The sequence below is a fragment of the Polyergus mexicanus genome, unplaced genomic scaffold (assembly GCF_030449975.1).
Source record: "Polyergus mexicanus isolate NDT 795.1 unplaced genomic scaffold, iyPolMexi1.0 SCAF_1, whole genome shotgun sequence".
Lineage (NCBI taxonomy): Eukaryota > Metazoa > Arthropoda > Insecta > Hymenoptera > Formicidae > Polyergus > Polyergus mexicanus.
In genome coordinates this window covers 4,386,437-4,410,656 of record NW_027223321.1, presented here as the reverse complement: position 1 = coordinate 4,410,656, position 24,220 = coordinate 4,386,437, and the positions used below count along the sequence as shown (strand labels likewise).

The 24,220-nt window shown below is 30.0% G+C and overlaps 5 protein-coding genes, 1 long non-coding RNA gene and 1 other non-coding gene across 14 annotated transcripts; 2 read left to right on the top strand and 5 right to left on the bottom strand.

Annotated features, from left to right (window-relative positions):
- Window positions 1-277: 277 nt before the first annotated feature.
- On the top strand, window positions 278-5,296 carry Yip2 (yippee interacting protein 2). Of its 2 annotated transcripts, none has more exons than XM_070294331.1 (8): window positions 278-474; window positions 805-971; window positions 1,061-1,192; window positions 1,389-1,653; window positions 1,812-1,987; window positions 2,103-2,303; window positions 2,446-2,600; window positions 4,270-5,296. In XM_070294331.1, exons 1-8 carry the CDS (start codon window positions 456-458, stop codon window positions 4,310-4,312), a joined length of 1,158 nt encoding a protein of 385 aa, XP_070150432.1. In that variant the 5' UTR covers window positions 278-455; the 3' UTR covers window positions 4,313-5,296. The 2 variants fall into 2 exon arrangements, with proteins under 2 accessions (XP_070150432.1, XP_070150423.1); XM_070294322.1 differs by lacking the exon at window positions 4,270-5,296 and adding an exon at window positions 2,677-3,049 and having other exon boundaries at window positions 282-474.
- LOC138932426 (odorant receptor Or1) lies at window positions 3,002-7,797 on the bottom strand. Of its 4 annotated transcripts, XM_070294285.1 has the most exons (8): window positions 7,272-7,797; window positions 6,501-6,679; window positions 5,778-6,070; window positions 4,268-4,794; window positions 3,865-3,964; window positions 3,693-3,800; window positions 3,479-3,634; window positions 3,002-3,165 (listed from the first exon to the last, which is right to left on the bottom strand). In XM_070294285.1, the coding sequence occupies exons 3-8, from the start codon at window positions 6,036-6,038 to the stop codon at window positions 3,112-3,114; spliced, it is 1,206 nt and encodes a 401-aa protein (XP_070150386.1). In that variant the 5' UTR covers window positions 6,039-6,070; window positions 6,501-6,679; window positions 7,272-7,797; the 3' UTR covers window positions 3,002-3,111. The 4 variants fall into 4 exon arrangements, with proteins under 4 accessions (XP_070150386.1, XP_070150402.1, XP_070150410.1 ...); XM_070294301.1 differs by lacking the exons at window positions 3,479-3,634; window positions 7,272-7,797 and having other exon boundaries at window positions 6,501-6,792; XM_070294309.1 differs by lacking the exons at window positions 3,002-3,165; window positions 7,272-7,797 and having other exon boundaries at window positions 3,489-3,634; window positions 3,713-3,800; window positions 6,501-6,792.
- Trnag-ucc (transfer RNA glycine (anticodon UCC)) lies at window positions 5,117-5,188 on the bottom strand. Its single transcript has one exon. It is a non-coding gene; the product is annotated as a tRNA-Gly (tRNA).
- On the top strand, window positions 7,247-14,640 carry Su(r) (dihydropyrimidine dehydrogenase su(r)). The gene is made up of 16 exons (XM_070294238.1): window positions 7,247-7,576; window positions 8,202-8,312; window positions 9,018-9,350; window positions 9,690-9,998; window positions 10,078-10,404; window positions 10,540-10,750; window positions 10,919-11,103; window positions 11,427-11,642; window positions 11,724-11,888; window positions 12,040-12,192; window positions 12,268-12,388; window positions 12,640-12,902; window positions 13,325-13,501; window positions 13,842-14,066; window positions 14,148-14,305; window positions 14,429-14,640. Exons 1-16 carry the CDS (start codon window positions 7,526-7,528, stop codon window positions 14,499-14,501), a joined length of 3,078 nt encoding a protein of 1,025 aa, XP_070150339.1. The 5' UTR covers window positions 7,247-7,525; the 3' UTR covers window positions 14,502-14,640.
- Window positions 8,792-13,228, bottom strand: LOC138932461 (uncharacterized). 2 transcript variants are annotated; one of them, XR_011446776.1, is made up of 4 exons: window positions 10,185-13,228; window positions 9,742-9,975; window positions 9,242-9,337; window positions 8,792-9,141 (listed from the first exon to the last, which is right to left on the bottom strand). It is a non-coding gene; the product is annotated as an uncharacterized lncRNA (long non-coding RNA). The 2 variants fall into 2 exon arrangements; XR_011446775.1 differs by having other exon boundaries at window positions 8,792-9,337.
- A 547-nt stretch (window positions 14,641-15,187) lies between the features above and the next one.
- Window positions 15,188-18,187, bottom strand: LOC138939031 (phospholipase A2-like). Its single transcript, XM_070306497.1, has 4 exons — window positions 17,899-18,187; window positions 15,845-16,004; window positions 15,422-15,562; window positions 15,188-15,257 (listed from the first exon to the last, which is right to left on the bottom strand). The coding sequence occupies exons 1-4, from the start codon at window positions 18,185-18,187 to the stop codon at window positions 15,188-15,190; spliced, it is 660 nt and encodes a 219-aa protein (XP_070162598.1).
- On the bottom strand, window positions 18,116-24,217 carry Def8 (differentially expressed in FDCP 8 homolog). 3 transcript variants are annotated; one of them, XM_070294254.1, is made up of 10 exons: window positions 23,890-24,214; window positions 23,228-23,440; window positions 22,732-23,023; window positions 22,360-22,530; window positions 22,115-22,168; window positions 21,585-21,826; window positions 20,580-20,815; window positions 20,005-20,227; window positions 19,223-19,294; window positions 18,185-18,203 (listed from the first exon to the last, which is right to left on the bottom strand). In XM_070294254.1, the coding sequence occupies exons 2-8, from the start codon at window positions 23,435-23,437 to the stop codon at window positions 20,011-20,013; spliced, it is 1,422 nt and encodes a 473-aa protein (XP_070150355.1). In that variant the 5' UTR covers window positions 23,438-23,440; window positions 23,890-24,214; the 3' UTR covers window positions 18,185-18,203; window positions 19,223-19,294; window positions 20,005-20,010. The 3 variants fall into 3 exon arrangements, with proteins under 3 accessions (XP_070150373.1, XP_070150364.1, XP_070150355.1); XM_070294272.1 differs by lacking the exon at window positions 20,005-20,227 and having other exon boundaries at window positions 18,116-18,203; window positions 23,890-24,217; XM_070294263.1 differs by lacking the exon at window positions 22,115-22,168 and having other exon boundaries at window positions 18,177-18,203; window positions 19,223-20,227; window positions 23,890-24,204.
- Window positions 24,218-24,220: the final 3 nt, after the last annotated feature.

Sequence of the window (24,220 nt, the reverse complement as noted above, 5' to 3'; positions counted from 1 at the left end):
CTCTAATTATAATATAATGGAAAGAAGGCAATGCTCCGTATTAAAAAAAATCAAGTGAAAAAGAATATTAGATAAATTATTTTCGTTGAATTGCATGGTTTTGGAGAATAATTTTTGATATAAAAATAGCATATATATAAAACTGTATTTTTGACTGCATTATAATTTATTGAACATCCTATAATTACATGTACAAAATACGTATGCATGTGTGAGATCGTATATGATAAGAAGGTGAGAGAGAAATGCAGATCCCCTCTCCTGATCCATCCATGATGTAGCACATACTTCGATAAACCAACTGATTATTAATTACACAGACAGACTTTGACCCTGTCACAAGTAAATATATCATCGTTTTCATCAGATTCCAGTTAGAACAGCTCCAAGTGTCTCGCCAATCTGGTGGTATTGCGTCCTAGAAATTTGTAGAAAAGAGGAAGTGTCTTGTCACGATGTCCGTCGTAACAAAAGGTATATATATGTGAATCGCGTGCGAGAAAAAATACTTTTTATTTTATTTTATAATATATATTATTGATAGCATGAAAGAATCTTTTCGCAAACAATCGCGAAGTTTAAATATGCGCAATTTAAAAATAGAACTCTTAAAATCGTGTTTTGTTAACACTTTGTATTTTTAAAAATAAGTGAATAATCATGTTTTAGATAGAGTATATTTGTTTTAGGTAGAATAAGTCTATTTTAATTGCACTTCTTAATTTTTTTAAAAGAAAACTAAAGATATATATGTAAACTGTTTTGCTATCTTGTTAATTTATAGGATATTGAAATTTTTTATAGGTGTTTTTATTGTTGCTGCAAAGCGCACCCCATTTGGTACAATGGGTGGCATGTTTGTGAATAAAAGCGCAACTGATTTGTCAATTGTTGCATCAACCGCTGCAATTCAGGCAGCAGGTCTAAAACCAGAGAAGATAGACAGTGTTATATTTGGACATGTCTTGGTAGTAAGTGTTGTGCACGTTACAACAATTGACAATTATGAATCCTTTTGCAATTCTTACGAATTGACATACCTCTAACTTTCATTTCATAGTCATCATCTTCCGATGGAGGTTTCCTAGCAAGGCATGTTTTATTGAAATCAGGAATTCCGTTGCAAAGACCAGCATTTGGTGTAAATAGATTATGTGGTTCTGGTTTTCAATCAATTATTAATGGAGCTCAGGTTGGTTGATTATATAATTTTTTAAAAATATTAAATTTGTAAAAATAGAAGAATATTAGTACAATATCAAATTTTATAGAGAAATTAATATATAATTCTAAAAATATATAAAATAAAGATTGCAATTATAAATATATAAATGTAAAAAAATAGTACAGAAATTAATGTTATTACAGCAACATATAATTTTTTGCAGAACATTTTAACAGGAGAATCAAAGATTGTCTTAACGGGTGGTGCAGAAAATATGAGCCAAACTCCTTTTGTTGTGAGAAACATTCGTTATGGAACTGTTTTGGGTCAGAAATTTGATTTTGAAGACTCACTCTGGCTTGGATTACTTGATACCTATTGCAATTTGCCAATGGGTTTGACTGCGGAGAAACTCGGTGCTCAATACAATTTAAAGAGGGAAGAGGTTGACCAGTTTGCCTTGAGCAGTCAGCAGCGCTGGAAAACTGGTAAAGATCAATATAGTATTCTATTTAATATAAAATTTTATTTATTGTATTTACCAAAGAGTAAATAAATGAAAATAGAATAGAATCTCTAATTCATTATTAAATACAGTTCCTCCAACTTAAGAGTGTCTAATAGAAAAAAAATGAACATATTACAGCCAACGATGCGGGTCGTTTTAATGAAGAAATAGCGCCTGTGCAAGTGAAAATTAAGAAACAGGATACAGTTGTCAATGTGGACGAACATCCGCGTCCGCAAACGACAATAGAAAGTCTTACTAAACTAAAACCAGTTTTCCAAAAAGATGGATTAGTCACAGCTGCTTCCGCATCGGTATGCTGCATTTTCTTTTAATTCTTTTAATATGTAAAGCAATATTTGTGTATACTATAAACTATATTGTCTTTCAGATTTTAATTAATTTAATTACATTCTCATTTTTCTTTAGGGTATCTGTGATGGTGCCGGCGTTGTTATTTTAGCAAGCGAAGAAGCTGTCAAGACAGAAGGCTTAAAACCATTGGCGCGTTTGGTTGGATACAGCATTGTTGGCGTAGAACCAAGTATAATGGGAATTGGTCCTGCACCCGCAATCAAGAACTTGCTTAAACTTACAGGCAAAACACTCGATGACATAGAATTGGTTGAGGTGAGATTTTTAATTTTAATTTTATCTCATTAAATAACATTTTTAACATGAAAGTGTAAAAATAAATAACGTGAAAAATAATGAATAATATAATATATTCATATTTACCATTCCTGTGCATTAATTACATCATTTTCTTCAGATCAATGAGGCATTTGGAGCACAGACTTTGGCCTGTGCAAAAGATCTTAATCTCGATTTGAATAAATTGAACGTGGACGGTGGTGCTATTGCCGTGGGACATCCATTGGCGGCTTCGGGTAGCAGGATCACCGCTCATTTGGTGCACGAACTTAGGTACATTTGTAAGCTATATATATTTTTGTTAATAGGAGTATTTTATATATATATATATATATATTTTTTTTTGCAGAAGACGAAAGGCCGGAAAGTTTGCTATCGGTTCCGCTTGTATTGGCGGCGGTCAAGGCATTGCTGTGATGATAGAAACGCTATAATCAACTGAAAAGGCTGATCTACTAAATTTTTTCGACGTTTAATAACGTTAAACGGGATAAACACCGCGAAATAATAAAAAAAAGTAATATGCAGAAAATTCATCAATGCTAAACAAACAAGATTAATAATTTTTTATCGTTTACTGTGATGATAATAATGATTTATAATTATATACATAGACAAATCATAAAAAAATATTTTTATATACAACACTTTTACATATTTTTATACAGAGTGTGATATATATAATGTTAAATAAAATTAAGATATTAATAATTCTTTGAAACTCGTGTAATTTAAAGAAAACAGAATGTAGCTACAAAATTTAATGTCAATGATGAATTCATCATTAGATAGTAGAACCTTGAAGTACTGTAAAAATCGAATAGGACATCCGTAATATCTAAAATACACGAAAATTATTAATTTTATTATAAATAATTAAAAATGTTAATTATTTAAAATTTAAAGCAATCTCAGAATTAGGTTTGGATAAAATATTTAAAATCAATCTAAAAAAATCTTAATGTGTATATATTTTACTATTAAGAAATTAAGATATAAATTTCTGAATCATGCAATTGAAGATTAATTGACGTTTATGCTTTACCAGATTTAAAAAAAAAAAGAGAATGTAGTTTTAATATGATTAGTGGATTTTCTTTAGAGAACGAATATTATTTTAAATATCTTAAGATCTTTAACAAAACGCGAACCTCTACAAAAGTATCCAATGACAGTAGCATAATATTGCCGGCGCTCAAAGTAAATGGACGATGAGCCCTCATCATTATGATTTGCAGGCTGCGTTTAAATTCTTCAGTATTGGAGAACCAGTTGCTCGAATACGCGGCCGTTACTATACGTGTACTCTAAAAATCATGTGTGTTTCTTTTGCACTTAATCGCGAAAATCGGTTTAAATACTCACATGGAGATGTAGCTCATTACCGTGCCAGCAGAAAATGAATATCTGGTACGTCATGCAACACATGTATGTTACCAAACCGATTAACACTGCTGGGATATAAACTTTCATCTGTAGCACAACGGATCAATTGAGACTGAGCATATGCAGGCCAATTGAAACAAATTAGATCTACCTGTGATACGTTGAAAGCAATGAGGCAAATGATAATACAGTTCGAGAGAAATTGAAAAAAGATAATGGTACTAAAAATGTCTTGAATCTCCCTCGTGAAACTGTAAATAAAAAAAAACTAATTATTTGGAAGAAAGTTCAGTTGCCCAATAATTGATTTAATTGATTCTTTTATTTTTGATAATTATGGTAAAATAAATTTACGGTCATTAAATCTGTAATAAATTATCCGATTTTAATATTAAATATTCTGCATATAATAGTCACACAACATAAATCATAATTTTTGAATCTCTTATTGTGCATATCTCTTTACACAATTTAATATAATTTTGAAAATGTATTCATATGTTAAATTTTATAATAATATTTGTCCATCTTTTTAAAAATATTTTTTGACTTACAGAAATATCATATTGTTGTGGATAATGCATCGTCTAAGTTGCTGATAAGACAAGACTTTCCCTTCGGCGAGAAACGATGATTTGTCCTTATCATTCTGCATGCTTTTTCCCATATCTATCGAAATAATATTTCGCTCTAAGATTGCCAATTGACAACAGGCGACCGTGATTAAACCCGTGATCAGCGTGTCTAATGCTACATTATGGAAGCAAGCGATTATGATCGCGATGCCCTGATGTCCTGCAGTAATCTCGAATGCCGGCGTTCTTGTTACATTATAAGGATACCATCCTTCCATGGGCAACTGACGTGAACGACCGGCAATCAGATCGGTAATTGGAGTGATACCCCAGCAGAAGACTGCTATCGCGCCAAAGCTCTGATAAACCGCGTGGTGAAAAATACCTTTCCACGTATAGCTTATAAGCAGGTCCTGATTCTTTTTATCGTGGCGACTGAATGCGGGACTGTTGGCTATGTCCAGGAGAGCCCGTATCCGTTTTTGACGACAAAGAAAGATAATCACCTAAAGATATTATAAATCAATAGAAATTAGATAAAAAATTTAAAAATGTTTATAAACATTTTTTATAAATATTACTAACAAAATGTATTATAATTACACTAATAAAATTATAAGTTACAAGCACAAAAATATTTGTATGATGGGAGAATGTTAATTCGTAAAAACGCGTACTCACTCCATTTTTTGCCAACCTGCGATTGGCAGCAGTCGACAGTAAAAATTAATAGAAAGAAATGAATACATTTAAAAAATTTTATCACAATCATTTAAATGATTTTATCACATATATAAGATATTAGAAAGAATACAAAAAAAAGAGGTGTGCGATGGCCGGGAATCGAACCCGGATCAACTGCTTGGAAGGCAACTATGCTAACCATTACACCACCATCGCACCTTGATTTCGTTCTATATTTGATACTAGATATACATTTAAAATCGATTAAAATAATTAGTTTTTAAATATAGAAAAATTAGAAAATTGTAATTTACAATTATTATCGCTTAATAACATAAACATAAAAAGAAAACTATAAATATTGATATTTGTACATATAATCAAGATGTAATTAAGATTGAATGAAGAATGAATGAAAATACATCATATTTAAGATAATATAAATAAAAAAATACAAAGATTATATTATTTCTCTTATTCATTGTTCTAAAAATTATTTATGTGTAAATTATATATAAATATACATAATTATTTAATGCCTATATGCCTATTTCTCTCATATTTTCTCGAGCAAATTAATGCTTATAATCTATAATTGTACAAAAGTTTTACACACAAAAATGATCCTTTGAATTATTTTTTTCTTGTATAAACGGATAAAGATATGATATAAGAGAAAAAGAGCATAGATTTATTACTGACAATGAGTCTATATGTGTATATATGTATATGTAATTGAGTCGTTTATCGTTTTATATGCTTTCTACTAGACATGAAAATCATAATTAAAAATAATTGCATTGACCTTGGAAGCGTGAATGGAATTCGTCATCATTATGGTCGCAAATGCAATGATTTTCGACATATCTCCCCGGTTGGCGATTACATTTGCTATCTCGGCGGCAAGCAATATACCCAAAAGGAAAATAAAGCTGAAGACGGTATAGAGCAGATATAAAATCCGGTATTTGCTCGCATGTGGTGGCCAGGTTCCCAAAAAGTAGATGATTGATAGGCTCACCGTCAAGTGAAAATTCGGCTCGATTGTTCTTCGTTCTTTTGTCATTTTCCAATTGAATAACAGCAAGTCATGAATACCTACAGTTTAATTTGATGGCAATTATTGTATTTTTTTATTAATATTTTACGAACATAAATTTACTCTCTGTATATAGTTTTTTTATATTCCTTTATATATACATCACAATCACTATTGCTCTTTGATCGTTAATTTAATTTATTTTATTTTCTCATATTGAATAATTTCAATCAAAACTTGTGATATTTTCACAGGAATTCCACGTACGGATATTAATTTTGTTTTTAAATTACAAATATTTTATAATTTACAAATTAATTACAAGTAAAATATTAATTGCTTAAAAAACCGTGTTCGTGTAATTTATATATATTTGTGTAATCTTATGTTACGTATTTTTTATGTTTAAGAAAATTGCTTCAACGTTCGTAATAATTCACTGAGACGAAGAGGTACAATATACGATAGTCAATCGAAAATCCATTGTACCTTTGAATCAATCGAACTGGGAAGCTCCTGTAATAGTAGACGGAATCCTCTAATTTGAGAGAAACAATCGAAATCCTCTAATTTGAAATTCCATGAAATCTTCACAATACAAATTATAGCGTGATGTAACGCTGGCTTTATAATCAATCGGAACGCTCCACTTTCATCATGCACGCATACTATTTGTAAATCGTAAGCCTTATCAGGGTTATTACGCGCAATTACGAAAGCAATTTATCTGTGTGTATAGCAATAAGTCCCTTTGTAATTTTACGAAATAAGACAATGCGAAGCAAACAGTATTTCCTCGTGATCTATTGTGACAGCTATATGTGATATTGAGACAATTTATTGAGATAACGATAATAATATAGTTATTTTTATATTATCAAGAAACTTTTAAATAAGTAAAGCATAAATCTAATAAATATAAATTTTTCTTAAATCAAAATCTCAAAAATTTGTTTTTTTAATATTTTTTTTTTTTAAATAAATTGCTTTTATATACAAAATATAAATGGAATGGAATAATATTAACGCGTGAATATATTCGGGTTTTCCTATGGAAAAATCAGTTTTTTATCATTCTAGATACAGACATAAAAATTCTAGATATAATAAACAATGTTAAAAATATTATAAGATAAAATATAATATAAATTATACTTTATATCAATTAAGCTCGTATGTTCTAAATACTTTTATAAAGATTATCTCAAGCTGCGTAGTCATAATTCATATAGTGAGGGATCAGGAGTGGTGGTTACTCACAATCAGACTCAGCATTCAACACAGCAGTATAAACGCAAATGTCGAAGTGAATTGTCGCGTGACCAAGAATCTCGATATTTGTAGCAGGTAAACTCGAGGCAAGTTGCTTCAGTTACCTGTCACTTTGCAAACTTATCGCAATTTAACTCCTTATACTATACCGGTTTTTCCGCTGTCGATCCACTGTGTGTGTGTGTATGTGTGCATAAAGCTGTTGCATAAAACTCTATGTAATTTCGTATACGCTCTGAAGAATGGCATCACTATCGTCGATCATATTGAGCAAAGATGTCCCTGATATCGAAGTAAGTACGCATTTTCGACGTGAATAATGATGATGTAAAATTAAATCATTTCCTAATGATTTCCTAATTATTTCCAAAATTTAAAATTTCCTAAAAGACGGGAGAGGATCTGGGACTCGGAAAAATCGGGAAGATATCTGAAACTCTGAATGATTAGAATGTTATCAGATTAATGTCGAAACCGTTTTCTTTTGGGCCCCAGGAAAAAAAATTCAGCTTTAAAAAAATTTTTTTTTCTGCAAATAAATTACGTAATTTTTATCTTATTCTTATTTTTCATATTTATGGATATTATCAATTACAATGTATAATTTTCTATTTTGTTCTAAAATTTTTTTCTAAATTCTTCTTTTTATTTTCTTTCTTTATCTTTATATACTTTTTCTTTATATATCTTTTTGTATTCACAGAGAATAATTATAAAGATTTTTTATATATTTTTGTAAATATGACATTATTTTATAATTATTATTTTTATCTCCAAAATAAAGATATCTTTCAAGCAACTTTTATTTATTTCTTGAAAAAAGAAGAACTATACTATTAGAACTATACTATATTAACGGAAACTATGATAACATGTTTCTGGTATTTTTCTTAACTAAGGGCGAATTATATCTTTTAGAATATATTGAGCATTAATCCAAAGTCCAAATATTATGCAAATCTCTTGCCATCGGCGTTGACCAAGCAAAACAAGCAGCACTGGAAAAGAAACGTTCACGAGAAATGTGATGTAAGTTGTTTAAATTGAATCAATTACTTTGATAAAATTGATAAATAATTATTCTCGTAGCTTGATTGAAATAAAACGGTAAATTATACATATATATATATATATACAATTTATATCGTACATTATATCGTTATATTCTATAATTCATATCGTGGAATATAATTATATAAAATATATGTATATTTTAATACTTTCTGTATATCCTAATAAAATAATTTAAAAAATATCTAGATTAGATAAAAAAATTTCCACTGATAAGATTATCTGTCGTTATATATTTTCTTATATTGTTAACAACTATTGTGTAATTACATTAAATTCTCATCGTACTTTTCAATTATATCGAATAGTTTTTACGTAGTAGAAAATATAACAAAAAATAAATTTAACAGATCACATAAAAATTAATTTAATAAAATATTTTAATATCTAAATCAAATTATATTTTTTTATCTTGATCAAGAACAAGAAAGCGTTTATTGAATACATATAGGTATTTTATAAAGAGGATTAATTGATAAAACTAATGTTAATTATAATATGTAATTCTTAACAATATATCCTGTAAGATATATTTATATTTTTATAATTTTTTAAAATTTATGAAATATGTTATAATGCAAAGAATATTTCATTGATTTTTGTATCTTGATTTTTCTTTTCTTCCCGATTTCTTTATATAGATTTTTCTTTTCCCTCTCTCAGAGTTGCGTGTCTTTGACAAAGAATTTCGACGATATCAAGCATACTACTTTGAGCGAGCGCGGAGCATTGAGGGAAGCTGCGCGTTGTTTGAAGTGCGCTGATGCACCTTGTCAAAAATCTTGCCCTACACAATTAGATATCAAGTCTTTCATTACTTCCATCTCCAACAAGAATTACTATGGTGCGGCCAAGGCAATCCTGTCGGACAATCCTCTTGGACTTACCTGCGGCATGGTTTGCCCGACGAGCGACCTTTGTGTGGGCGGATGCAACCTTTATGCAACCGAGGAAGGACCCATCAACATCGGCGGTCTTCAACACTTCGCAATGGATGTATGCAGTATTATTTAGTAGTAATATTTAATTCGATAATTTGTGATATAACATCAATAAAACGAAATAATTTAATAATGCTCTTATAACATCTTAATTAAAATAATTAAATATTTTGCATATAAAATTTCTCGATTTCTAAATTCTAAATTTTGTACTATGGAAATTTGATTTAATATTTTTCTAATTTTTTGCTTAAGATATGCAATAATAGAATCTATCATATATTACTTAATTTTTTATATGTATTTTAAATAATATATAATTAGCTTTGTGTATATGTGAAATGGTTAAATAATGGATGTAATTTGTAGCTTATACGTTCATACATTTTTTCAGGTTTTCAAGCAGATGAATATTTCTCAAATTAGAATACCCGATCAAACAGTACCTCATGCAAACACGAAGATCGCCCTGCTCGGATGTGGACCAGCTTCTCTTTCATGCGCGACATTTCTCGCCCGATTCGGTTATGACGATATTACGATCTTTGAGAAAGAAAAATATATAGGCGGATTAAGTTCCTCCGAAATACCGCAATATAGACTTCCGTATGACGTTGTCAATTTCGAAGTGGATCTCGTTAGGGATCTAGGAGTGAAGATCGAATTAGGAAGATCGTTATCTGAAAATGATTTGACAATACAAGTAAAATTAATTTGAAAGTTTATAGAGAGATTTGTTATCTATCATTTTTAAATTATAAATAAATTTACAAATTTTTTAGACTCTTCAAGATGCCGGATATAAAGCAATTTTTTTAGGAATCGGATTACCCGAGCCGAAGAATATACCGATCTTCGAAAATCTCACGCTGGAAATGGGCTTTTTTACCTCAAAGAGCTTCCTGCCCGCCGTCGCGAAAGGTAGCAAGCCGGGAATGTGCGCTTGCAAGAGTAACCAGGAACTTCCGTCTCTTCGCGGCAACGTGATTGTCCTCGGTGCGGGAGATACTGCTTTCGATTGTGCCACTTCCGCTCTCCGGTGTGGAGCCCGAAAGGTCTTTGTCGTCTTTCGGAAAGGCTTCACCAACGTACGAGCTGTTCCAGAAGAGGTAATCTTCCATTATTTAAACTCTAATCTGAAAATGCAAAAATTGTAATTTAAACATTTTTATTTTTTAAGAATTTAAACTTTAGAACACACATATATTTGGTAGCAAAATTTGAGACTTTAAAATTGTTCTCAGATGGATCTTGCAAAGGAAGAGAAGTGCGAATTTATACCTTTCCAATCGCCAAACCGAGTCATTCTTCGCAATGGAAGGATTTTTGCAATCGAATTTTGCAGAACCGAACAAAACGAGAAAGGCGAATGGATAGAAGATGAAGAACAAAAGTTCGTGTTAAAAGCGGACTTTGTAATTTCGGCTTTTGGATCAGAATTATACAATCCTGCTGGTGAGTGATAATATTATATTCGGCTAAAATATTAATGTAATATCATAAAAATCTCTCCCTCTTAGTGTATAAAAATAATAATAATGTATCAGTATCATAAATTAAATAAACAAAGAGAAGCAAGAGAAAATCGTAGCAATTAAAAAAAAATCTTTATGATGAAAACAGTGAAGAATGCCATGGCGCCACTTAAGATGAACAGCTGGAATTTGCCGGAAGTTGATGAGAATACGATGATGACCTCGGTATCAGGTGTGTTCTGTGGAGGAGATCTTGCTGGTGTCGCTCAAACAACTGTAGAATCCGTGAACGACGGAAAGACAGCCGCTTGGTATATTCACAAATACATACAGGTATATCTTCAGTTAATACAATATCTCTCTCCATTAATTATAAAATCTAAACTCTTCAAGAAATATCCACACAAAAGCGTGGATTTTTTTTGTCGAATTCTGAATAAATATAGCTCTATTATTATTAATGTAATAATATAACAATAATTTAAAATAATAAAAATAAATTTATAATTATTTTACAAATATCTTATTTCGATAAATTCACAAAAAATACAATAAATAAAATTTTACTTGCCTAAATTTTTATTTCATATTTTATTCGTCATTTCAAATTTATGTTCTCGATTTGACTGCTTTTCCATGGTTCGATTATCATGTAGGAATCTTACGGCTTGACAGTACTGGAAACTCCGCAATTACCGAAATTTCATACCGCTATCGATGACGTTGACTTAAGCATTGAAATGTGTGGGCTAAAATTCGAGAATCCTTTTGGTCTGGCTTCCGCGCCACCTTGCACCACCAGCGCGATGATCCGACGTGCTTTCGAAGCGGGCTGGGCCTTCGCTGTCACGAAAACCTTCTCCTTGGATAAAGTATTTCATCAAAGAGTAGTCAAGTTAAAAACGACATGTATATTTTAATTCTAACTTCATGTTTTTAATATTTCTTCTCAGGATCTCGTCACCAACGTATCTCCGCGCATCATCAAAGGTACAACCTCCCGTCATCATTATGGACCCGAGCAGGGTAGCTTCTTGAATATCGAACTGATATCCGAGAAAACCGCCGATTACTGGTGCCGCAGTATCACGGAACTGAAACAAGATTTTCCTTCAAAGGTATACACTGTTAACGGTGTCAGCTGTTCGCTGAATTAACAATTTTAATTTTTAATAGAATTATAATAATAAAATTAAAAGAATTTTAACTAAATTGTTAATGTTTTATAAATCTTTTATTTATCAGATTTTATTATATATTTTTGCACAGATTGTTATCGCGAGCATTATGTGCACGTATAACAGAGCCGATTGGACGGAACTGGCGAGAAAAGCGGAAGCAGCAGGTTCTGACGGCTTGGAATTAAATCTATCATGTCCTCATGGTATGGGCGAGTCTGGTATGGGTCTGGCCTGTGGACAGGTTTGTGTGTGCCTGTTTTTTTATATTCAGGCTTAAAGTATAAACGGATAAAAAATAAAACTGATTTTTTTTCAGGATCCTGGATTAGTTAGAAACATCTCCAGATGGGTTCGCGAAGCCGTCAAGATACCTTTCTTTATAAAATTGACGCCCAACATCACCGATATTCTATCGATTGCCAAGGCAGCTTATGAGGGTAATACAAATTATTCTGAAATTTACATCAAATTATATCGTTATATGTAAAAATAAATCGTAACGTTGCAGAAACAAGAATTATATTACAATTATTTAAATATTTTATTTTCTTAAAATAATATCAAATATTTAAAGCAACTTTATATAACTACAAAACTTTCAATGTAGTCAAATTTTTATAAAAATTCACATATATTAGAAATTTTAATAATTAATTAATAATTAGATAATAATTAATATTTAATATAGGTAAAGCCGATGGCGTTACCGCCATTAATACGGTATCAGGATTAATGGGACTTCACGCTGATGCGACTCCATGGCCAGCGGTAGGGTTTAATAAGTCCACAACGTACGGCGGGATGTCGGGAAACGCTACCAGGCCCCAAGCTCTGAGGGCTATCTCGACGATCTCGAAGCATCTTCCAGGTTTTCCAATACTTGGCGCCGGAGGTGTCGACTCAGCCGATGTCGCTTTGCAGTTTTTGCATTGCGGTGCATCGGTCATCCAGGTATAGCGTGCTTCCATCTCTTTTTCCTCTTCATTTTATTCACTGTCTTCCACTACTCTCTTATCAACTTAAAATAATTAGCGCACAAAACATCAGAGCAATTCCAAAAAAAGAACTAATTAAGAGTAGATAATAAAAAAAATACAATGAAAAATTCAACGATAATAAACTTTTTTATCCGATGTTCTTATTGATTAACGTTGATAATTCGTCAAAATTATCGGGAAAATATATTTTGATGTAAAAAGTATCCGAGAAAAATTCAATACAAATTTCAAACTAAATTTAAATTGTAAATTTAAATGTCGAGGGAGCTCTCGATAATTTTAAATATTATTCATCAAAAATAAATTAAAATATAAATTTTTCGCTTTAAACATTACATTGCAATTTTGTAATCAAATATTTAATATTGTACATAGATTTGCAGTGCCATTCAGAATCAAGACTTCACTGTGATAGATGATTACGTAACCGGCTTAAAAGCGTTATTATACTTGAAAAGTCTACCACAGATGAAGGACTGGGACGGTCAGAGCCCAACGATAAAAAAACATCAAAAAGGCAAGCCTGTTTTCTTGCAACATGCTCTTGGTAAAGTAAGTATTATCAATCATTTGTCAAATTTTCGATAAATGTCAACGTAAGCAAAAGCAAATTTAATCAAAGATAAATTAAAAAGTTACAGATATTAAATTTTAAACATAAAGTTTTGATTAAGAAATAGTTATACCTCTCTTTGTTTTCGAAATAATATTAATATAAAATTAATAAATTAATGAATTATATTTTATATGTATGTAATAATAAAATTAATAATTTCTATTAAAATATTTAAATTATGATAACGCGTACTTTCTTTTATTACGATAACGTGTATTTATTAAGCTTGTATATTTTACAATACTTTTACCTCAAATCTAAAAACTTTTATATTAGAATATACCGTATTTTGGCGCATACCAAAAACTGCGCGAACAAAAGATAGCCGAGTTGAAAGCTAATTCGAATCCTTTGGATAAAGTCATGACAGTAACAAGACCCACCCCAAGACCAATTACGCCGGTACCCACTGTCAAAGACATAATCGGCAAAGCGTTAGTACACATTGGCAGCTACAGAGAATTGGATAACAAGAAGCAAGTAATTGCTTTGATTGACGATGTACGTAAAATAATAAATTATAATCATTCTCCTAATATTAAGATCTGTCTCACGCATCTACATAATTGCTCTTCTTTTCAGGATATGTGCATAAATTGCGGCAAATGTTACATGGCTTGCGCAGATTCCGGATATCAAGCGATCATCTTTGATCCTGACACCCACATTCCCAAAGTAACAGACGACTGCACCGGATGTACACTTTGTCTATCCGTGTGTCCAATTATCGATTGCATCACGTAAGTTTTAAATATAATAAAATATTATAAACTGTCTTTATACTTTATTTTTTATTTCAGTTTTATTTTTTAACTTATTTTTATTATTTTTGTATGTATATATATGTTCCTTAATTTTTTCAGTATGGTTCCAAAAACAATTCCGCATGTAATTAAAAGAGGCGTACCGCCAAAAAATACAGTCGAAATTTGTTAAGCGATAATCTATTCAATATTATTACCGAACGATTTTTATATTAACATAATTTTCTCACATACAAGCTCTTGATTATTAAATAATTGTTAACATCAACATGTAATAAAATTATATTGTATAATAATAGAATAAATGATATTTAGCAATCGTGTAATGGCATTATGCAATTATTATTAATAAACCATGTAGCAATTCTGAATTAAGTATATTAGCGTCATTAATAAAGGATTTAATTTAAAAAGTTGGATATATAAAGAATGTGAATAAGTCTTTACGATGATAAAATTCTGTTGCTTTCACAAAATATAATTGTGGGTATTATGATATACACACTACTGCATATCGTATAACATAAATTTAGAGTAAAGCGTGTGCAATAAGCCTCTCAAATAAATTAGATTAATCTCTTAGATTAACTCTCTCTTGTTAATTTTAATTGTTATTTAAAACTGGTTAATATTGAAACTGATAACTGGCTGGTTAAAAACTGATTTTCATTTAAAAAATGATAAATTTTTTAAATCTGTAATCGTTATGTTACGAATAACGAACTGTTATATGATTATATGTCAAGAATAACAAACTACAAAAGTACGAGGATTCTTTAAAATCTTACGTACACGATTAAATATATGCAAGGATCTCTTTCTTTACTTCGCCAATATCGAATCACTTGTTATGATTAACTAAAACTTGGAATTATCAAACCATCCGTACTTCTCGCAGTGATTTTTACAAGCCGTATCATCATCAGGCCTGAAAAAATTTGTTTTTATATAAAACTTAGTTTAAATTTACATTATATTTTAAGATGTCTAATGCAAACATTCAAAAAAATTGAAATAAGCTTCTAATATTAATATATTCTACGTGAAATTATTTCCATTATTATTATTATTTATCTTTTAAATTTGTCTTACTGGCAACCATCTATCGGGCATATACATTCGAAGCATTGCGGTTGCAATATATTGAAATATGTATCTCCGATAGTTTTAGAAATTATGTTGTCAGCTTTCTTCAGGCATTTGTAGAACTCGCGATCGCAGGAGCAAGCTGATCTATTGTCAAAAAAATTACAACAATTTGACAAAGAAGAAATTAATGAAAAATTATTGATAAAGCTAACGTTAATCAAACAAATCTATCATTTTATGAAAAAGGATGATATGTAAAATATATGATTTGATAAGAAAACTTACATACTGGTAGATTTTTATATATACATGTCATACATAAATAAAGTTATACATATAACATTTCTTTCAGATGATGCTAAATATGAATGTTCAACACAATAAGTGTTGGAAGTAATGCTCGAATTATCTCTTGCATTTAATTACCTCGTGAAAATACCATTATTTATGAGATTGACTTCTGTGTCATCGGCCAATATATTGTTCTTACAGTTATCATGCGCCCTGCAACAGGTATCCGTCTTGTTGAAACGGCCGAGGTCGCTTTCGTTTTCGGCGATATCTCCACCGCCGCACCAGAATGTTCCTAACAAGTATGATCATTGCAAGATAAAAAAAAACGACAGCAAAAAAATTCTAATCAACAATAGTAACATAATTAATTCTTTTTTTATAAGATTCAGAAGTACGTATGCACTTTGTTTTATGTTTTTGATAAGTGATAAATTTCTAATGCAGGAGCAAGAGAATAGTGAGTAAAATATTAATCGAATGATCATTATTGCAGGAATATATGTAACTGATAAAAAGAAATAAATTTTGTATTATGTATAACTTATCTATCTCAAATTTTTTAAAAGATATCTATAAATTCATAAATCAATGTAATAATAAGAAAAAGAATTTAAAATATTTAATTGCATTTAGCCCAAACATTTTTTGACATAAAAAAGTAAATTGCGAAAGTTATATAGTTTGGTTTTATACATGTTTGATTGTATTTACGGCAATATCTGATTGCATACAAAAAGGGAAAAAGATTTATTGAAAAAATCCTTGAATATACATCATGTATATCAGTAACCGATTATTCTATCCAATGTTTTTTATTATTATCATGGAATTTTCCAACAAGTCTTTACAATGACTTGCAATACAATAACTTCTTTTCAACGTATGCAATGATCAAAATGTATCTCTCAAAGCTCGTTTATACTTTTTTTACAATTAATATTTATTCTATCTAATAAATATACTAATTCCACATATGTGTAAAAATTGCTTTAATATAGTATTGCTATTTTATTTAGAATGTAGAATTTAATTCTAATATTTCTATATTTTGTAAGCATTTCACGCGTGATCGTATCACATACCATCAATTAACATAAATATCTATGACCTTTAAATAAATTTAATCAATTATACAAAATATTCATTTATCCGTATATAATTGATCCAACATAATTAATCTGAATTTAAATAATGTAAATGTTGAAGGCAGGGATGTCTGTGTATATATTTTATAATTCGTAATTAAAATTTTATTTTTTATTTTTCTCTCAATATCGTTACTTTAATTATAGAATTATTAATCGCGGTAAAAAAACATGTGAGAAATTTATTTTTAAAAAAATTTTTAAATTAATTTCATGTTTCTAATATTAGGAACTTTGCAAATATTTGTTCCTAATGTCTCGTTTACTGTAACTTTCTATTCCAATAAATAATTATTGTTAGTATTTTTCTCTTTTTCTATCTGCGAAGGAAGACTCACATTTGCACATTTTAAATTAAATTTTATGAGACTGCCAAAGAGTAAAGGTTTTCTAATATTTTATAATTGAATCTTGCGAAAAAATTTCCGTGACTTCATTTTTATACTTATGTATTCCATTTTATCAATTTTAATAATTATAACATTATATTTTTTTAGAAACGCGAGCTTAAAAGAATAAAAATATATTTTGATGTGCGCGCGCGTTACAGATATATATCAGCTTCAATAATTATATCCGTTCGTATGTACTGCAGCGAATAGTTTTTTTTTTTTTTTTTTGGTTCATTTCTAATCTGCTAATAAAAATAGAAATAAAAATCGAGAATTAAAGACTCTACATAAAAAGATCGTAAAACCGTCATATTTTTAGGTAATATTCTTTCATTTAAAAAACTCTGTCATAATTGATAGCGTCATAAAAACTTTCACTGGGTATAAGAATATTTTTAATACATAAAATAAATTCAAAGAATATTTTTTTGTAAAAAAGATATTGGCAAAATATTGAAAACAGATTCGGTAATCCTAAATATTAACAAGATATTCTATATATTTGTATGTGCAGATATTTAATAAAATATTTATTTTTAATAAAATAATGCTCTATATCAGAAAGTTTTTTTTCTCCTCAAATATTCGCTTTTAATATTTGCAGTGTTTTTTCTGCGAATTTTCTTGTATTATGGAATGATTGAATTACCTGGAAAAATAATACCATGATCTTTAACTTTTTCGAAGACGTTGCTGAAGGATCCTCGCAATATATTGCTGTTCCTATTGTTTCTCTTAATAATACCGTCGATAGCATCTATGGGTAGATTCAGCCTTTTTATAATCTTTTCAAGAGATGATAAACGAGTTTTGTCCAAACCAGGTACGCTCTTTACGCAATTTATATCATCTCCGTAAATGGTGTTATTTTCGCAATCACCGAATCGTACACCAATGCTCAGGATGAGGAAAAGTACGAATAGGCAAATACGTGACATCGTGTTATCTATTCACCTAAAATTAATAAGAATAGAACGATAGCATCCTCTTAATAAACACGATGCATACGTTGCTATATATTGTATATGACTAACAAATCGAGAAAAGATGAATTTAAAGATAAAATAAACTTAACTTTTAATATTTCTTGTTATTTCTAAGACATTACAATACAAATGATAGGCCATGTTTCAAAATTCATTACCAGTACTGGAAATCTATAATATACATTACATAAACTATAGATTTCCAGTACTAGTAGTGAATTTTGGAATACAGCTATAGTATATTGTCTATAATGGAAATCTTAATGATCGGAACCTTATTTACAGATGGGAATATGATATGTAAAAATATTTCAGACAAAGTTTTTTTACAATAATATACATATATCTAATCTTCCTTTAATTGTTTATGAGGGAGATGTATTTATTGAAAATAAATAATATAAATTAACAAAGTGTGAAGATGTTTTAACGATGTTTCAAATCTAACTAATTAATATTCGACGTTGTGTGTGTTCTAATTAATTTCATTGCGAGAAGCGGAAAAACAAAACGATATTTTTTCACACACAAGATATAAATAGCTAATAATTTATCATAATTATATATAATTATTAATAAACTATTTATCATAATTATATATAATTATTAATAAACTATTTATCATAATTATATATAATTATTAATAAACTATTTATTAATAATTAATATAATTATTGAAAATGAATTTAATATAGAAGCTATTAACGCAAAATAGAATACAAAAGAATATAATATAAAATAGAAAAAATTAGAAAAAATATATAATATAAAATATCAATCTTGTATCAAAATGCTTTAACAAACAAAAAATAAATTAATATAAAAAACATGAAATAAATTAAGTATAATATATTATCCGTCAAATAAATTAATAAGTTTTGGAAAGATTCTTCAAGACTTGTCCTGAAAAGACGAAACCTTCTCGATATTTATTAATCTATTTGCGAAAATTTGCGCATTGTAGTAGCACACGTTGCGTTCGCTTACCTCGCTACGATTAAATGATGACAAGAACTGGTTCCAGCAACTTGACACTTCACTTAAATACCGCCGGTACATCTACCAAACAAAACCAATCGCATGTACAATTCGCTGCGATAAATAGAATAGTGTCATTTAACACTTGTGCAAATGTCAAGAACACAGTCAAAAAAATTTTACTAGCATATATCATGTCACATTATCTAAATAAGTATACAAGTAGCAAAAGTGTAAAGGCTCGAGTAAATAACGACGATGTATATTGACAATAGGTGAATTTAGCATGGACTTCATGTTTATCTTTCCTTTTCTTTGTTTATCCTTTAGATCATTATGTGATAAAATGATACGCATTACACATTTGTACAATATCCCGGATGATTTATTATCAGCATTCTTCTCTGTGCAGAAAATAGAAATATAACATCATAATTAATCGTTAACACGCAGCGTGTATGAACGATTACGCTATTTGTGTACGTAAAATACATTTCCGGTACTTCGCGCATTAAAAAAACTATCAAAAAAATGCGACGAATATATATCGACTATTAAAAGACGCAATAAATGTAAATACATTTATTTAATAACCTCAGTAATTAGACCGTACATTACAAAATAGCGCAAGTAGATGTTATACAACCCTTAATATATGCAGTGATGGATATATATATATAAAAAAAGACTAAAATTGCTTCGATCTGCTTAAAAAAAATAACAGGTACTAAATATAAATCGTTACACGATTATACAAATCATATTCTACAATGCTTTGCTGCATTTCATACTGTCATTCAAGAGTCCGCGGTTTCGTCTGTATTACAGTCTTCGGCAGTATCCTCTCCCTGTAAAGCGTGACGTTTTTGCAAACGCGCGCAACGTGGACAGCAATGGTTGCGTTTAGCCCAGCAAACGCGATGATGCACCGCCGAACACTGCAAACAGATAATCGAGCTCGCGTCCCACGGATAAATGATCTCGTCATTGCTGCATATCTCGCATAAGTGTCCCCTGAGAAACGTTGTAACATCTTTAAATTAGCTCTTATATCAATAATTGAATACACTTTTTGTAAGAAATTCTACACCTATTATTCTAGTAGTTCTAAGTCTTTACAAATGAATTCGGCATAAAGATTGAGTTATGTCGAGGTCGAATATTTTCTTATAGACAATAATTAAAATTGAAATTTTTAAGATACTAGAAACATAGACGTTTTAAGATACCGACTATAAAATAAAGAGAAAAATTCCACAAATATTATTCTACATATTAAATTCAAAAATAGTTGGCAACAAAGATTTTAATATATGAATTAGACATAAAAACTGAGTTGTATCGATATGAAAGGATAAATGGTTACCTTGCTTTACAGAGCTCGCATTGCTGCGTAATATGCGCATGCATCGTATCATATGCGGCCCGAAGTTCATCCAGAAGAATGCCACTCTGAAGATCGATGAGATCCTTGATGGAATAGTTACCTGAATTCTCAATCATATGCGTGCGCAACCCGATTTTCCACGGTAATCCTTGAGCACAAGCGTCTAAGCACAGAACCAAGTATCTCTTCATCATTTGCATTTCCCCTCGCATTCGCTACAATTTAATCAATTAAAATTTGATTTAATCTTTGCATCTGAATATACATATAGATATTATCAATTTATTAATTCTTTCGCGCAGTTTTCGTCACATTATTATTTAAAATACAAATATTCTCAGATTAAAGTTACCATATTTATTGCAGAGAAGTATAACTAATAGTTTGATATATTGTATATTGTAATCACGAAATATTGCAAATACATCATTTAAATCCTTCACAATTTTATATCAAAGATATAAAAAAAATATATTTAATCTAAAATTAACATTTATCTATAGTTACTTTTAAGTTGATTTTATTAATCTAAGTATATATATAGGGTATTCCTGGGTTATACGGCCAAATTTGAGATATGAATTTAAAATTACAGAATTATAGAAATGAATAATGTCAATATGTTTCTTCTTTTTGTTTTGAAAATCGAAGATCATTGACAGGCTTGTGTTTACATTGCAAACAAAGCTAAGACGGAAAATATTGTAAGCATGCGAAGAAATTACAAACATACAATATCAATCAGCCACTTGTTTTCTCATCGATAGGTGTAATGCTTGTTTCCGAGGTGGAGGCCATCATTTTGAACAAAACGTTTAATAATTAAATTTTTGTTACTGTAAAGCAATAAATAGAATAAACCTAGATTATTTCGACATTATTTATTCCTATATTCCTATACCTTAAGAAGACAATATCTCTTGAACGAAGCATTCTTTTTGTATATATTTCAGATATATATTGTACATACACAATGGGCCTCACCTTTACGAGCGACAGATCCGGAACCAGAGTGAAGAGTTTCGGATTTAATTCTTCCAACGGCAATACAGAACGATCCTCCAAGAGCATAAGAAGCTGTGCCGCGGCGCGGGACACCAGACGCGGTTCCATATCCCAGTTTCTGATCACTCTCGCAGGAATAACCATAGCTGTATTCCAATGGCATCTCTGACAGTAATACAGACCGCTATAGTCACAAAGTCGCGGCTCTACCCACGCCGACTCTAAAACCGTTATTTCTTCATTAACAAATTGTACATAATCATAAATATTATGCAATTCAACAAAAATATGTTTACAGGAAATGTAAATACTTGATGTAAGGTTGATTTAACAGAAAATTCTATTACTATCATCGATAAATTTTACAAAAGTTTTCCTAATACAATTACATGTGATAAAAGATTGAAGCAAAACATGAAAACGGAGTTATAAAGAAGTTGCATCAAAGTGATAATGTATATGCATTTGTGATAACGTTGTTAATGTAAAGATATTAATATCTCAAATACCTGTATGCTTAAACGAACTGCCGAAACAAGATAGCGATAATCCTTTTGAGAAAGCTTGCAAGAAGACAACAATATACTTACTATTATTATCTCATAGGATATCTCCGCGCGCAATTATTAATAAACGAAGTAATAAGCAGATGTATAAAATAAACAACAAATAGACAATCTGTTTATTTTATCTATCTATTATTAGCAAAATATTGATCTGACTCTCTTGTAATCTAAAGTCATCGAATACTTACTAAATGTTATTCTCACTTTGCATTCTGCACAACGGTAGCTCTGTTTCGAAAGGCCTTGCTCTGGACAGATATCTTTCGTATGGGTGTAACCGCCGGCTTCGCTGGCGATTACATGTACGCAAACACGGCACACGTTGTTCAGACACTTCCAGTGGCAACTAAATTTGCAATCTGAAATTAAAAATATCACATCTTCATAATAATCGTCAAGATATAGCAAGATATAACAAGATTTGCAGTTATTCATTAATTCTATTAACTCAACATCTACATTGATATATATATATATATATATATATATATACAATATATATAGATATTAGTGTTCATTAATCAATATGATCGAGGCATGCTAAATTGTTTAACATTTACCGCTGCACATATACCACGATTGCAGCATCGCCCAGATTGCTCCGCTACAGTGATCGCAGTAAACCGGACCAGATGTGGTGATGTGGTATTTTTGAGGCACGAAGTGATGCCCAAGAATCACACAAGTTTCGAAAAGATTCTCGTCCGAGGTCTCGCGCAACTCCTGCGCGCGTAAACGTAACTCGATTAGGCGTCGAACAAGCCATTTACGCTCATCTGAACACTCGGCACTCTCCAGCACCATCAACTTACACTTGTGTACCATTTCTTTAAGATCCTCTTCGGAAGCATCCTAAACGAGAAGGTAATTTGTGTTAGTTCCTTCATTTTTCATTTATAATAAAATAATGTCAATTAAATAAATTTAACCATTCTTTAATCAAAAGATATATACTGATAATTAATTAAAATAGATGTTTGACAAATTTCACCTCTTTTTATATACATTAATTTATCAATTAGAGATTTGACTTTATTCAAATATTATTTTGTATACTTTGGATAATGAGAGCATAGTTTCCACTGATTTTAGACTGAATGGAATAGTTCCCTTGCTGTCAGAGCTATCATCTGCTTCTCCTGTCATATAATCAGAAAAGGATGACGGCGTCGACGTTCCTGTACCAGAACTATTTGCTCGTATTCTTGACTCGTAATGTGAATCACTTTCTCCAACGATAGGAGAATTACTTTTTATATCTACCATTTTCTACAAAACACATACCAAGAAGAAATAGATAAAGATATATGCCATATTTCCTTACGAAAAAAAAGTTCTTTCTATATCATCATATTTATTGTCATGATAAGCATTTCATAACAACTTTTGTTGCTCTTAATTCCTTAAATCAGTTTCAAGCATTTTAATTCATGGAAGAAGAGAGCAATATTTTATATCATGTTATTATTACAATCAAGTAAAGCTAATAGATATATTTAAAAAATTATACACTATATATACATATATATAGAAATATAATTTGATAAAATTGAATATACAATTTGAAAATAAAATTAAGTGGAAACTGAAATATCGATTGTATATAATTACCCATTATATAAATACTTCTATATTTTCTTCTCTTTGCACTTCTTTTTTAGAATACTCTTTATCAATTTAGCTTTAAAATAAACAATCTGAAGGAAAAGTATACATACCACTTTAAATTATGCTTTTTAGATGAAACTGCACAAGCCACCGCCTCAATACACTTAAATATATTCAATGCATTTAATAATGATGTACGCACAATTCACAACAACAAAGTGAAAATTTAACAATAAATTAATGAATGAAATGCAAGTTTTAAAAGACACTCTTGCATGTCTCTCAATGGACAATTCAGGTTATACTTGACAAATAAAAGGCTGTGTTCCGAAATCAGCTGATATGAACGAAGTGCATTTTCATAGCGCGAAATTGAAATTTGATTTTTCTGATTCTTATCCCGAAATTGTTTGTAACTACTCCTGGAATAAAACTAGTTTA

Coding starts and splice junctions, on each gene's coding strand:
- Yip2 (XM_070294322.1), top strand. Junction 972..1,060: donor TATTTGGACATGTCTTGGTA/GTAAGTGTTGTG, acceptor TTCATTTCATAG/TCATCATCTTCCGATGGAGG. Junction 1,988..2,102: donor TCACAGCTGCTTCCGCATCG/GTATGCTGCATT, acceptor ATTTTTCTTTAG/GGTATCTGTGATGGTGCCGG.
- LOC138932426 (XM_070294285.1), bottom strand. CDS start 6,038: ATGACAAAAGAACGAAGAACAATCGAGCCGAATTTTCACTTGACGGTG. Junction 4,795..5,777: donor ATTCCATTCACGCTTCCAAG/GTCAATGCAATT, acceptor TAATATCTTTAG/GTGATTATCTTTCTTTGTCG. Junction 3,166..3,478: donor CATTGGATACTTTTGTAGAG/GTTCGCGTTTTG, acceptor CGTGTATTTTAG/ATATTACGGATGTCCTATTC.
- LOC138939031 (XM_070306497.1), bottom strand. CDS start 18,187: ATGTCACGTATTTGCCTATTCGTACTTTTCCTCATCCTGAGCATTGGT. Junction 15,563..15,844: donor AATAATGGTATTTTCACGAG/GTAATTAAATGC, acceptor TTTTGACAATAG/ATCAGCTTGCTCCTGCGATC. Junction 15,258..15,421: donor TGCCCGATAGATGGTTGCCA/GTAAGACAAATT, acceptor AAATTTTTTCAG/GCCTGATGATGATACGGCTT.
- Def8 (XM_070294254.1), bottom strand. CDS start 23,437: ATGGTAGATATAAAAAGTAATTCTCCTATCGTTGGAGAAAGTGATTCA. Junction 20,816..21,584: donor CGGATCTGTCGCTCGTAAAG/GTGAGGCCCATT, acceptor ATTAAATTGTAG/CGAATGCGAGGGGAAATGCA. Junction 20,228..20,579: donor TGCGAGCTCTGTAAAGCAAG/GTAACCATTTAT, acceptor AACGTTTCTCAG/GGGACACTTATGCGAGATAT.